Source organism: Coccomyxa subellipsoidea, assembly GCF_000258705.1.
Source record: "Coccomyxa subellipsoidea C-169, whole genome shotgun sequence".
Taxonomy (NCBI): Eukaryota; Viridiplantae; Chlorophyta; class Trebouxiophyceae; family Coccomyxaceae; genus Coccomyxa; species Coccomyxa subellipsoidea.
The window spans coordinates 1,465,343-1,478,690 of NW_005178030.1; the positions used below are offsets into that span (position 1 = coordinate 1,465,343).

The 13,348-nt window shown below is 50.6% G+C and overlaps 1 protein-coding gene across 1 annotated transcript; it reads right to left on the minus strand.

The window, feature by feature from the left end:
* Nucleotides 1-957: 957 nt before the first annotated feature.
* Nucleotides 958-12,205, minus strand: COCSUDRAFT_57157 (alpha/beta-hydrolase; the record flags this gene model as incomplete). The annotated part of the gene is made up of 20 exons (XM_005645742.1): nucleotides 958-981; nucleotides 1,147-1,236; nucleotides 1,506-1,673; nucleotides 1,948-2,115; nucleotides 2,461-2,567; nucleotides 2,845-3,013; nucleotides 3,394-3,542; nucleotides 4,239-4,416; nucleotides 4,882-5,055; nucleotides 5,677-5,826; nucleotides 6,112-6,195; nucleotides 6,497-6,616; nucleotides 7,120-7,248; nucleotides 7,810-7,907; nucleotides 9,225-9,317; nucleotides 9,730-9,863; nucleotides 10,207-10,343; nucleotides 10,754-10,834; nucleotides 11,191-11,256; nucleotides 11,600-12,205. The coding sequence occupies 20 exons, from the start codon at nucleotides 12,203-12,205 to the stop codon at nucleotides 958-960; spliced, it is 2,925 nt and encodes a 974-aa protein (XP_005645799.1).
* Between the last annotated feature and the right edge of the window lie 1,143 nt (nucleotides 12,206-13,348).

The following is a 13,348-nucleotide window of genomic DNA, read 5'->3' on the forward strand; positions in this document are numbered from 1 at the left end:
GCGTTTAAGCTCTCCAAGTGGTGTGCTACTTCGTCTGTAAGAGCGGCTGCCACCTGAAAAGGAAGCTGGGCTGCACTGGCTAGAGCGTCCCTCATAACCATCTCGTCTTCCTGCACAGAGTTGAGTTCTCAGAGTCTGAACGGAGCATATGCTGGTCACAATAAAAGAATGTTCTCTTTGCTGTTGGGTTTTTGGTCGTGCGAGCTGGGCACCTATTTCTGAGCTTGCTTCTGAGCACGTGTGGCGCCTGCTGCAAGAACTGCTTGGAAGCAGCGATCAATCAACATCCGGAAAGGATATTAACCTCTATGCTCGTGTACGCCAAGAAGAGACCTTTTATTGCGCTATTCCCAAACTTTTTCGAGATGTTTGTGTCGTCTCGTTTGCGTGGAGATGATACAGGGCGCAAGACTTTGACTCTATGTCCTCATCCTCTAGTTTCAGGAGTGGGGTCATCGTGGCGTTAAGGTCTCCTCGGATATAAATTTTACCTTGGACCTGATAAGCATTGGAAGTTCCAATTTGGAACAGGAGTAGCCTGATCAGGCTCCTAAATTGAATTACAATCATTCCTGGCAGCTTGCCCTAGATGTCAGTTCACTTTATGGTCCCATGATGGGAATCCAGCTCTTTCGTGAAATAGCAGAATGTCAAGGTCACATCCCGGTAACAAGAAAGACCCGCAAGCTCAAGTGATCAAGCACCACCCAGACATCCGAAACCAAATCCTCACACCTCCATAGCAAAAAACACAGTCACTATAGCAAGTACACTGTCACCCTGCTCTGAGCAGTGCTTATCAATATTGTGATCACATGCAACACAAGTGCCAGCATTCCACACCATAACTTCCATGCGTGCAGGGCCCAGAATCATCTATCGGCCTTCAAGTTCAACACACTTCTCAGCTACTTGAGTCTAATGCACAGCCACTGCATCTCTTTCAAAGGCGCATAGTCACGTTGCAGCGCCAGTGTGGCCCTGCCAACGCCATAACCAATCTCACTCAGTTTTCACCTTAGTTGATGCCTTAGTCAACCTCAGGTAGCTTTAGACGAGCCTTTTTCAACACATTCAAGGCCAGGGCCGTTGGCTCTCTAGATCTACATCCCCACTGCCTTCCTCTGTGCTGGTAATAGTAGCCACTGAGACTCTGTCCAAGTGCGTGCTGGCGTCTGACGTGGCATCGCTGTCACCTGCCGGCATGCTGCGGCTGCCCACATTCCCCCTGCAAGCCTGCGCGCAGATTTTGCATTGCTGTGAGAAATAATGTATAAAAAAAGCGGCGGTCAGGGATACATAGCATGACTCAAGAAGCATCAGGCAGCTCAATGCGTAGCGGGAAAACTTAGAAAAGGGCCTTAATTTGCAGGCTAGGAAGCAAATTCACTCTGCTTAAGTACCTTTGCGTCCAGCAAATAGCAATTGCAGTAGCTCAGAACTACTTGTGCACAGCCTGAGGATGCTTCAGCAATGATGAATGTCAAATACAAAAGGAGCCTCACCTCTCGCGTGGGGCCAACCACCAGCCACACAAGCAGCCGCCGCCGGATGCGCTGCCATAAAGACCGACATTCCCTCCGCTCAGCTTCTACCGGCTCCTCCTCAGCTTCCGCCGGCTTCTCCACAGCTTCCGGCTCCTCTGCCTTGCCTTCATCCCCCTTCTTCGCCGCCTAAACAAGCGGACAACCCAGCTGATTCAGTTGCCTGCAAAACAGCCCACTCAACTCCCATGTTTGACAGGCCATCATAGTACAATAACGGGCCTGGAACCCAGAAGTAGATGGGACTCTCTCAGTTCTCTGTAATGGCCACTTGACATCTTCTCATCACACTGATACAGCTGTCCTTGAGCCTGTGTTTGCTCTGTGGTCCCTTAGCAAAGGCCCAGATCCTGTCAGGAACACTGGTAAGCAAAGAGTGCGAAAGTATGAGGTTGTGCAGCACCTTGGCTTCTTGAATGCGCTTGGCTGCTTTCTTCCTGCGGGCCTGCATGGCGGCCACGAGCTCTGCAGCAGTCGTGCTGGCGAGTTTGGGGTTAACCACGTGGCCATGCCATCTGCTGACTCGCCGCAGGTCATCGATGGTGATCCCTGCCCCGTCCAACAGAAGCCCCTGTAGAGACAGTGGCAGATAGGACGTCAGGAAGCTACCAAATTGAACAGTAGCCTATAGATGCTGGTGATGCTCAGTATTGCAGAGGTGCTTTTGCATGCAAGGGCAACCAGATGAAACGTTGGAAAACTCACACCAGTATATGACAATACTGTGCTCCTGCTGAAGGCTTTGTGGGTGTGAAGAGAGTGCAGTAGTGCACTACGCGATAGAATCTGTATTTTAGAAATTTGCAAAATCCTTGATCATGTGAGAGCAGGCCTAATAATGTGGTGAGAAAATACAGCAGAGCTTGAAACAAGAGCAGCGTGCCTGAATCGGCGGACTTTTTTCACACAGGCGCACGACTCCCTCCATGCCGCCAGGGAAGGCCTTGAAGCTGAACTGCGCGAGCAGGATCGCCAGCAGAGAGCGCAGGTAGCTGCCCAGAAGATGGTCCCCCACGCTGCCACCTGTCCAGTCAACATTTGCAGACGCTTTACTGAACAAGTAGAAATTGCTTTGAGAGACTAAAGCTGTTCAGAAGACATTGTTCAAGGCGCAATGCAACACCTGTACATTCTCTTGATCCTGCAATCTTCTGTTTTCAACTGAATTTACTCTACGGTATATCTGAGCCTTCGCATGGTTCACTCTCTGTCGAAAAGCTGGGGGGACACATTTGTCGGCCCTGTATATTGCACACATTGCTCAGCAGGGATATTTTCTTGGTCAGAGGGAGCTGCAAACCTCCAGGCATCTGCAGGATGGAGTTCTCGATGAAGGAGGGCCGCACGAGCATGTCCCCATTGTTGTTGATCAGCACTCGCTGCCCGGCGCGCTTGTAGAGCACCAGAAATTTCGGCGAGCGCGCCACTGCATCCTGATTGTTTATGATGTGCCAGCAGTGGGGCACCACCTGCAGCCAGCTCAGCAAAACCTTAGTCATTGACCCTCTAATTTGTCAGGTTAATGGTTGAAAACCTCGAGGCTCAGCACCCACTAATTTCTGGCAGATTTCGGAAACTATTGCAGAGTGTCCCAGCCCACAAGAGCTGGTGTGTCGCAGCAATCTCTAAATAAAACTGGCGCCGTCTGGAATGGTGCAAAGTATACATGTGTCCTGAGCAGCACGCGCCAGCAAGTCAAGATGAGTCAGCGTGCATGCATATCGTATCAATGCGAGTACAATGTGGACAATTTTACTCCCCTTGATCGTGCGTATGAGCATCCTGCCTACTCTGGCAATGCACGGTAAATGTTGCATGCTGCAAGCTGCGAGCAGTCAGGTGGGCACACCTTGTCAAACTCGCGCGCAAAGGCGTGGTTGCCCACTCGTGGGCTGCCGTAGGTGTAGCATCCAACTCGTATATCCTTCCCGCTGTCCTGGCATGCGAGCGCTATGTCATGCGCTGCCAGCTGCGCCAGAGCTCCTCCCAGTGAGTGCCCTGGAAAGGATGTTTACATTAAATTAGTTGTGTGGCACTGAAATGAGAGCTCTGCTGGATGCCCTGCAGGAATGACTGGTGCTGCAGAGGGCCCTAAGACTAGAATGGCGCACAGTGTTTCTTCCAAGGATTTAGGCTGAAAGCCAATGTGGCTCAGAACATGTCTTTGAATGAGTTGGCCAAAGCCCCAAAAGTGGCTGAATATAGGATTTCGAAGAAAATTTTTGGCTCAAACTGGTGGTTTTAGGGCTTTTTCATGTCTAAAGGGGCAAAGTGTGGCTTTTGCGCGGGTGTGAATTATTTCTTCAAAGCCATTATATGGCTTCCAAGCCGACATCCAGAAGCCTGTCAAAAGCCAGAAATCTGCCCTGTTTAATTGTTTAAGGCCACATTGGGTTTAAGACGCCACTGAAAGAAACACTGATGGCTAAGAGCTACCTACATGCTGGGGTGTTCCAGCTACACCCATGCTGAGCATGCTGTGCTGCGCAGTTGCGTGCAACAATATCTGGCGGCAACTTTTTGTGAAGCCTGTGGGACTCGCGATGCACATTGCGGTTCAACGGGATGAGATTTCTTCTATCCAAGCAACATCCCGAGGCATGCTGCCCGGCTCGCAGCCGCTTTGCAGTGCACTAGGTTCATGGGGAGCATAGTTTAGGGGACAGGGGACTGTTTCATTTAAATTAGTCCCACCTGTGACGCAGATCGCGGCCTTGGTAGGGTCGAAGTCGGGCCCCTGGATTATCTCCCTGATTCTAGAGGTCACGCGGATGTCCAGTCCACCGCGAGTCCAGCTCTTCAGGAAGCCCACGTGCACCAGCGGCCGCATTCCCCACCGGCCCCTCTTGGGTGGATGCACTGCCCGCCACGCCTGGCACAGACCACAGGAGGAACCGCTAAAAACTTGATTCAATACAATGATGCCTAAGGGATTCTGCATTACATATAGTATGTTGTATTGCAATGCTCTTTCCTGGGCACATGCACTGGCCGCCATGCCTGCCACAGTCCTAGCTCAGCTTGCCAGGTCATGCAGGGTACCCGTTTCCTTTGAGGATAAGAGCCAGGGGAGCCTTCAAGATGATACAAGTCCCCTGGAAGGTTCGTTGGCAAGGTGGCATACAGGGTGTGCCAGGAAAGGGTGACACACATGGCACTCAGATCAAAGAAATAGTCAAAAATTTTGTAATCGATTCAGTGCAGCGACTCACAGCTGTTGCTGCGAGCAATCAATTGACATGTGCATTATCAAACCTGTTCATGATCCTGATCAGGCGCCAAGGGACCCAGCATGCATGGTTTGAATTCAGATCGGGCAGCAATAACAAGGAGTCACCTGCACGTCTGAGAGGGCATTGGACATGGAGGCGGTCCCCCGAAATGCGATGACTATTCGGCTGTCATTCCAGGCCATGAGCAACTTGGTGTCCCGTGCCTTCTCCCAGAACAGCTCCGAGTGCTCCAGCCCATACAAGCCCATGGCTGTCTCCAGTGACAGACCCCTCTCCCGCTGCATGACAAAACTTAATCTGTTTGTCATCTGCATTTTCCTTTGAGGCCTTTGAAGAGTTGAAAGGATTACATAAGGGAGAGGATGGAGTCCATTAAATTGCCATCGCATTGGTGGAGGAACTGCCATGACCGCGTATTGCTGGACATGCCTTCATCCTAGATGGCTGGGACTTGAATTTATTAGTAGTAGTATTAATTGTTGATTGTATGTTTGTTTAACAGGCTTTGCTGGCACGCACAGCGGGTTTCTGCGGATCCCCCTCTGCCGCACATGCTCGAGGCATGCAACCACATGCTTGAGGCATGCAATCACTCTTCTGTGAAACAGGATCTCACAGTTGCATCCTCTCAGAAGTGGCCAGTGCATGGTGATCAAATGGCCAGGTCAGCTCAATATGGTCCACGACTGGAAGTTATCGTGTCAGCATCACTACTTGCATGGTCAAGGAGCATGCGCAGCTCAGCTTGCAAAGGAGATTCAGGGTGGAGGTGCACCTTGGCATGCCGATAATGTTCAGGGGTGCATTTTTGCATTCGTCAAGAGGCAAGCATCAGGGCATATTTCACAAAATGAGTACGGTAGAAGGGGCAAGGAACAGGCCTCTCCATAGTCGTAGACAAGGGCAGACCAGTAGAGCATGTTCATGGCGAACTCGAAGCAGAACATGGGCTCCTTTGCCAGCTGGCGCCCCTGAGGCTCGTCCTTGTTCCTTCTCTCCACCTTGGCTGCTCTCTCATCCTCTGTCCAGGCAAACTCCTGGAGCCACACCTGCAACACACAGGAATGCATGCCATGGCAAGAATCCAAATATTTCTAACAAATTCAAGGATTCTTGAAGAAGCACAATTGTGAAGATGCGTCTGTGTAGATTCCAAAATCAAGCCAAGGTCAGGCCGATAGTGTAGCTTGCTCGCCGAGGTGAGAACAGTGCAGTATTACATTTCTGTCAAGCGACAGTCTTAACAGGGGGCATGACCAGGCTTCAGGAAGACAGTGTATACATCTTTTAAATAATTCCATGATATCAAGATAGGTCCTGCCGGTGCTGCTCACCTGGAGTGCTGGCATGTCTTCGTCCAGGTGAGTGGCTGGCATAGCAAAGAAAGACCATGTCACCGCTGCCCCAGTTTCCACCACCTGCACATTATGACAAATGCTTTCCAACGTCATTCCATTCAGAACTGGCAAGAGCTCAGGACCGCTCAATGTGCGCCAATGCAATGAGAGACAGGCCAGTGCCCGTGCAGCGCCAGTCGACTCTGCATATGACCATTCCAAAAAACTTTTTTTCACGCTTGGAAGCTACCACTGAGAATAAGAAGCTGCAGGGACCTTTGGCGTGCCGATGGTGTTTGCATGCATGCATGCATGCGTCCATGGTGCATGCTTACATGTGCACGCATTCATGTGCAGCCTGGCATGAAGAGGCATGACTCACCTGCAGGGGAAGGAGGCCGTACCAGGTGTACATGTAGGACCTGCAGCTGTGAATCTTCACGTACCAAAGCAGCGCGATGCCCAGCGTGTAGAACGCCACCACCAGCAGCCGCACGCGCAGCTGCACACAATACATGCCAGATGTCAAATATCAAAGCAATCAGCATGCGCGGGTAACTCTTGTATTAGGTTAGAAGCTTTGCTGTGAGTTCCGAGACGCAGATGCACAATTGCATGCAGAATCTCTTGCAGCAAAATCAATGGTCGGATAAGATGCGCAGCTGCATCAACTGAGGAAGGACTTTTGCTGTCAGCTCCATGCATGCATGACATGCATAAAAGCGCATTGAGCTTGAAGGAGCTTGAGAGCGTTCTGCAGGCAATCATGAGGAGAACAGCATGACCTCAGAAGACAAATTTTGATATCTGCTCCGGCAAGGCATGCGTGAGTTCATGCAGACAAATGGGCCAGGAGGGATTTGAACCCCCGACCCTGCATTTGTTGCCTCATTATCTAGCCTAGACTAGCCTTAACTGAGTCCACTGCGCTACAAGCACCCCTTCTCCACAATGGATGGCTAGTTATAACAAGCAAGGAGGTTAAGAGCGTGCCTGCAGTCGGACCATGAGATTGGACATTTTGTGGTCCTGCCTCGGCAGCGTGCGCAGCTTGTAGACCGACTGCATCAGGTACAGGAAGTAGAGGGCAAAGTAGACGTAGGCCCATGACATGTTCAGCACCGTGAGAGCCACCTGAACCAGTGTTTTTCCATGGATTACTAATAATATAATAATATTAGTCTCTATTCCTGCCGGAGGCAAAGTGGGTCTGCAGGGGGATTGATTACGACAACCAATCAAAGCCTACCAATTTCCCAGAAAGCAGAATTACCCAGGCCAAAGAGAGAGTAAGATAACCCTTCCATCCTAGCCTCATAAGCTGGTCGTAACGGTATGCTGAATATGAAGCATACCACATATTCAAGCCATTGATGGACGCGCCAGGTCCAAGTAAAACCGAATCACCCAATCAAGAGCACTGGGCAAAGAAGCCAATGTGGCCTTGAGGGTGTCTTTGAATGAACTGGTTGAAGCCTTGAAAGCGGCTGAGGAAAGCAATTTGAAGACATGTGGGCTTCTATTGGTGGCCTTGGGGCGTATCAGCTCAAAAAGGGCAAATTGCGATTAGTAATGATGTATTAAAGGCAACTTGTGGCTTCTGAGCGGACACCCAGAGCCATCAAAATGTGATACATTTTGCCTCACATTATGATGCAAAGGCAGCTTTTGAAAGCCTGCAGAGGTAACACTGACCTGAACGTTGTTGATCCTGCACTGGATGAGATTTCTGTGCACCATGCAGTCCTCTGCCAGCATGGCAAACTGGTAGGCTGAAGTGGAGCGCCTGCCCACTGCAGCAAACATGTTCATGAGATGCAATGCGCAGATCACATTGTACAGTAGAGGACTGGAAGAGCATTACCATTATAACACGCTTTCCCTGCCAAAAGGCAACGCAGGTCGTGCTGACTTGCCACAATTCTACCCCTTGTTGGACTTGCCAGATCCAAGCAAGACCAGTCAATCAGGCATGGCGCTCGGTACTTATACTGCCACCCGCTAGCCGGGGCAGGACTGGAAGATGCTACGCTCTAAATGCTTGCTTCTGATGCCAAATCATCTAAATATCACACTGTCACTGAAAAGGAATGCCACATGTGCTCGTCTTGCTCAGGAAAAGCGCCTGTTCCTGAGAGAGTGCCTTGACTGCATGCATGCATGCATACATGCATGATTGAGTTTCTTGGACGAGGAGATAGCTGCAGATTGAATGGATGGCGTACCTTTGAGGTAGTAGATGGCATCTGTAAGGAGGGTTGCTTCGAACAAACACCTGCAGTTAACATTGTAGTCAGTGTCTCTCGGACGCTTTGAACCTTTCAGGTATCCTGTGCACATCTGAAACTTGATCTGGTATTAGGTTCAGATCCTCTAAGCTCGAAGGCTCGTAGTCATGCATGGTGGAATTTTCTGAGGCTGTGAGACTCACCAGACAATGAGCTTTGGGGCATGAATGATCCAAGGGGCATCCATGACTGATCCCTCGTATTTCCCTCGCTTCGCATTCTCCCCCTTTGGCAATTCAGTCAGATTTTTCCTGCGCGTGATGCCCTTGATCCACCCGGGTGTTCTCCCCGATGGTGACCTTATCCAGTTTTCCCACATACTCCTCTCTGCAGCGCAGAAGAAGCATTCTTCTCATGACAAAATTCCGCTGCCAGAGGCAAGGTGCGTCTGCAGACAAGCACCATGTAAAGGCTAACATAACTCTTTCGCTTTGATGAACTTGCGAGGTCCCAATAAGACCATTCTTGGCAGGGCGCTCAGTATTTAAATGACTACCTGCCAGCCGGGGCAAGAATACAGCTTGCATCACCATCACAAAAGAATCAATTACACCTGCTACCTTTAGCTCTCTGCCACACAACCTGCTGAAACAGGAAGCAGGGCTGGCTACTTACTATATTCTGAACCAGGCTGAGCCATGCTGAACAGCCCAAACGGTTCCTGAGCAACTGAGGTTTTATCTACTATCTCCGGCAAACTGGCACTTGTCCTGCTGAAAGGAGCAGCAGCAGAGGTGCTGCCTTGAGCGCACATGAGCAGCTTCATGTATAAAATTGTGCCATCCCAGGAAACAAAAGAATGTGCATGGCTGAAGAGCTGACCTCCCTTCCAGTAGGGCTTGCTGTTGTGGGCCTGGATGACGGTGATGAGGAAGATGGTGTTCCAGCAAGTCCAGCGCACAATCGCACAGTAGGCTGCAGAGGAAAACGCACTTCCTTGAGAATGCTCTGAGCATGAGAATAGGGCTCCGCCGACCAAATACAAACCAAGGCATGGAAGCACTGTTAAGCTTGTGAGCACAGCTACGGATCCAAAGCTACGGATCCAAACCAAAGAAAGGCAGCAAAGATAGCGGGTGCACATCATCCTTCCTTACCACAAAAAGGCAAAGGCTCCTGCCAGCCGGGACGTGCGAAATTTGTTAAACCTCAGTACATGGGGCAACATGTGTCTTCAGGCCATACTCAGGCAATGGTGTGATGCTTTCATGCCAGCTAAGGGCACGCCCTGTGGAAGACGAGCTCGATTTCTGGAGGACAGTGCTCCCAACAAGCTAGATTGACGAGAACAGGGTGCATGGCAAAGTAAAATGGGAGAGGAACTCACGGACGAGCACGCTGAACATGCCGCAGGGGTTGGCCAGGAGCTGAATGTTGGGTACGAGGAAGAATGTCACATTGACCCACTGGGCCACCAGCTCTGTGAACAGCAGCGTGGCCAGTTTCTTCCTCCTAGGCTTCCTGCAGAACAAACATGCGTTCCTCTTTTCAGACTTTTTCAGATTACAAGCACTTCGGACAACGCCAGACAGCAATAGTGGTGGCGCTTCCCAAGCAGAAGTACAAGAGATGCAAGCATATACCGGTGTTGCTGCAATTTCCAGCTCAAGGATGTGGGCTGCCTACTTGCCAATAAGCAATGTGCACAAGGCAGTAATCCACCATGCAATCTTTAGCGGCACATTGCTCGTGCCAGGTGTGATGGAGAAGAGAGACACATGCAAGTTGAACAAAAACTGGTTTGTGCAGCTGCTGGTGATCAAAAGCAGCCCCCAAACAAAAGTGTGCATGGCTGGGTTCGCACCAGCGCCTTCCCTGTCTCCGGGCAGTGTGGTAGCGCATGAGGTAGATGACTATGCAGGCAGTCAGCGCACACCAGCACAGCGACCCAAACACCACGTTGACCACTGGAATGGACTGGTTCTTGAACGCTCCATCCGGCTGCAGGCCAAAGCAGAGAGTTACATCAGTCAACAGCTCGATGGCAGCGCATCACATGCAATGCATGACGGGATGAAATAATAGCGTCTGTGTCAAGCATGCATTCGAGAAGTGCATTTAGTCAATTGCCCGGTGACGGCTTGATGTGTCACATGCCGTGTATGGGAGGCACTGTCAATTTAGACCTTCGGGGATATCCCTCAAGCTCAACGTTCAGCTTCAAGACAAGCTGAGGCAAGATGCATGCATGGCAGAAGCTCATCTCAGTCAACAGATGTGCAACAGGGCATGACATGCCATGCATGAAGCCATGGTCATTGTAGTGAGCTCAATCTCCATGCGGGGATGATTCTTGTGACAAAGTTAATTTCATGAGACGAGAAAAGGATGCCATCGGTGGGGGTGCGCACATCTGTCAGCTTCAGTGTGAACTCCTGGGTCAGCATGGCGAGGCCGACAATCTCGATGATCCACAGGAAAGTCAACACCGCCTGCAGGCAGCGTTAGTTTGCCTCAGCACAGACATGATACAAGCTGCACTATTCAGACCTGAGCATGCATGGGAATCAGGGCATGCATGCCTGGATTGCAGAGTGAAACCCCCAATCCAGGAACAATTGTTCACTCCCTTGATTTAGTCTGGCTATTTGTTATTTCACGATATTGGCATCATCTGGCGCACTGGGATATAGAGAACTTTGACATCTTATCAAAATAAAATTCACCGGGCCGCAGTTTAGTGAATGCAGCAGTGGAATATTCTACTTCCTGGGATGCTGTATGCAACTCAAGATGGATGGCTTGCCTTGGTCTGTGTGGAGGAAATATACTCCACTCGAGTGATCACGTCCTTGCCCATCCTGTAGTGCTTGTAGTCGTGGACGCCGCTGCCTGAAATGTCCAGCCCATCCGACTGCCGCAGCACACATCACCGCCTCAGTAATCGTTCCTAGTCTCAAATAAAAATTCAAATCCACTCTTATTTTGTATGCATCTTGACTCATCGGCCTCTTGCCTGTGCAGCCATCCTGCCATGCATGACCCTAGCGTCCCTGAAAGTCAAGTCTAATTTACAGTGTTAGAAAAACACTTCAAAAGGTTGAGAAATAGGTTTGGGTTCTGGCGCGTCCAAAGGTTGCCTTGCAACTGCAAAGGGTGCTGACAATAAAAAGATATGGGTAAGGTTCTGAGTGGTTGAAGGTTTCGGTCATGAAAGTGCTTTTTAATAGGAACAAAGCCCTTTGAGATTAACTCACCGAGGAGCTCAAAGAAGTTCCTTGGGCGCTGTCTGACTGTGACACAGGAGACCCAGGCTGAGCGGCCTCTTCCTCTCCATCCTTGCCCCTGAACGGCTCGGGCTGACTTACCACACTTGCCACTGTGGGCTGCTGCACTGCCGGCTGGTTGCCTGCAGCTTCGGCTGCAAGGCTTTCTACCTGCGAGCCCCTGTCCTCATTCACGAACCTGACGCATCTGTCCGGCCGCGGGCTTGAGTTATTGCCTGGGGATGTGCTGGCTCCATCTTGCACAGTGTCAGTGTTCTGCTCTTGCAGGATGTGCCTGCTGGCATCCGGATGGGGGCCGATTTCGCTGCCAGAGTGTACTTTGCCTGCTCGGGGCACACCATTGCTGTGTGCTTGAGGTGGTGTTTCTGCACCCAAGCCTGCTGCTGCAGTGTGCTGATCGGACTTTTCTTGCTGCCTCATCTGCGTGCTATCTTCGTGATACAGTTGGGAGGAAATTCGCTCAGGCTCAACCCTGTGGTTTGCCCCTAATTCCTCCACTTGGTGGGCAACTTCATCGGTGAGGGCAGCTGCCATCTGGAAGGGCAAATGAGCTGCATGGGACAGAGCTTCCCTCATGGCGACCACCTTATCCTGTAAAAAGGGCACCATTCAACGCGCCAACCTGTTGCCCTGTACAAAAAAGGGCATCTGCAAAGTACACGTTGGGCGACGGAGTGAAAGAGTGTAATGCGTAAGGCACTTTTGGACCTGGCTTTCTGGTCAATCAACATCCTGCCGCACCGTGCATTGAGGAGAGAAATTATCTGTAAGGTCCTAGAAGGAGAACTCTTTTATGTATTCTTGCTACGCTTACGAAGCTTCAGCGAAAGACAAACCCTTCTCGGTAGCGGACGTGATCCGAAGCCCACAGGGCCTGGTTCTAGAACAATGAGTGGAGAGGAAAGCGACTGCAGGCCTCAAATCACAAGACACAGATGTGTTCGCTTGAGGAACGTTTAAAGTCCTTAGATCAACCTCGGACTGAATTTGCATCGGATCGAGCGATCGCCTGCTTAGGCACTGTGCCACCAGCTCGTCAAGCTTGCGTTAAGGAGGACTTTCCGATGCCTTCCCAGACAGTCCTGCAGTGTTCAAGTCCATTTCTCACGTTCGTTACATCTGTTGGTATCTTCAATACACTACGATCTACGCTGGCACGCAACCGCATAGAAGTGGCCGCGATGGCGATGTCAAAGCGATGGAAGGACCAGGAGCGGCAGGAGCTTGATCATGCTGTACAACCATAAAATTTGCTTTATTGGGAACAACTGAACAACTTCAATGACCAAGCGTCACTATATCATTTGCGATTGGCTTGCACTGAGGACAAGATGTCTACAGCACTGGCGCGCAAAGACTTTGCCGTGACGGACGAGAATTCCTGTGACGATTCAGGAACAATCATAAATAACAATCTCTTATCCAGTACCTTCCTATCTGACTGATAGCAGTGATGATCTGTTCCATTTGCACTCGCTGCAGGACAATCGCACCAGGACCCCCGCCCGAAGATGGACAGATCGGCTATGCTGCTCCTCCGTAGATGAATGGTGAGTTGCACGCAGTTTTAAAGACAAGTGGCCTCGGATAAACAGGCTGAGGGACCTCCTTGGGCATCAAACTCAGTGCTGATATGCAGCAATGCCCACTGAGATTGGACTGCCTCGACAACAGTCTGCCTGTCCGAAAGTCCCGTGTACCCGATCTTGCGGACAGTAC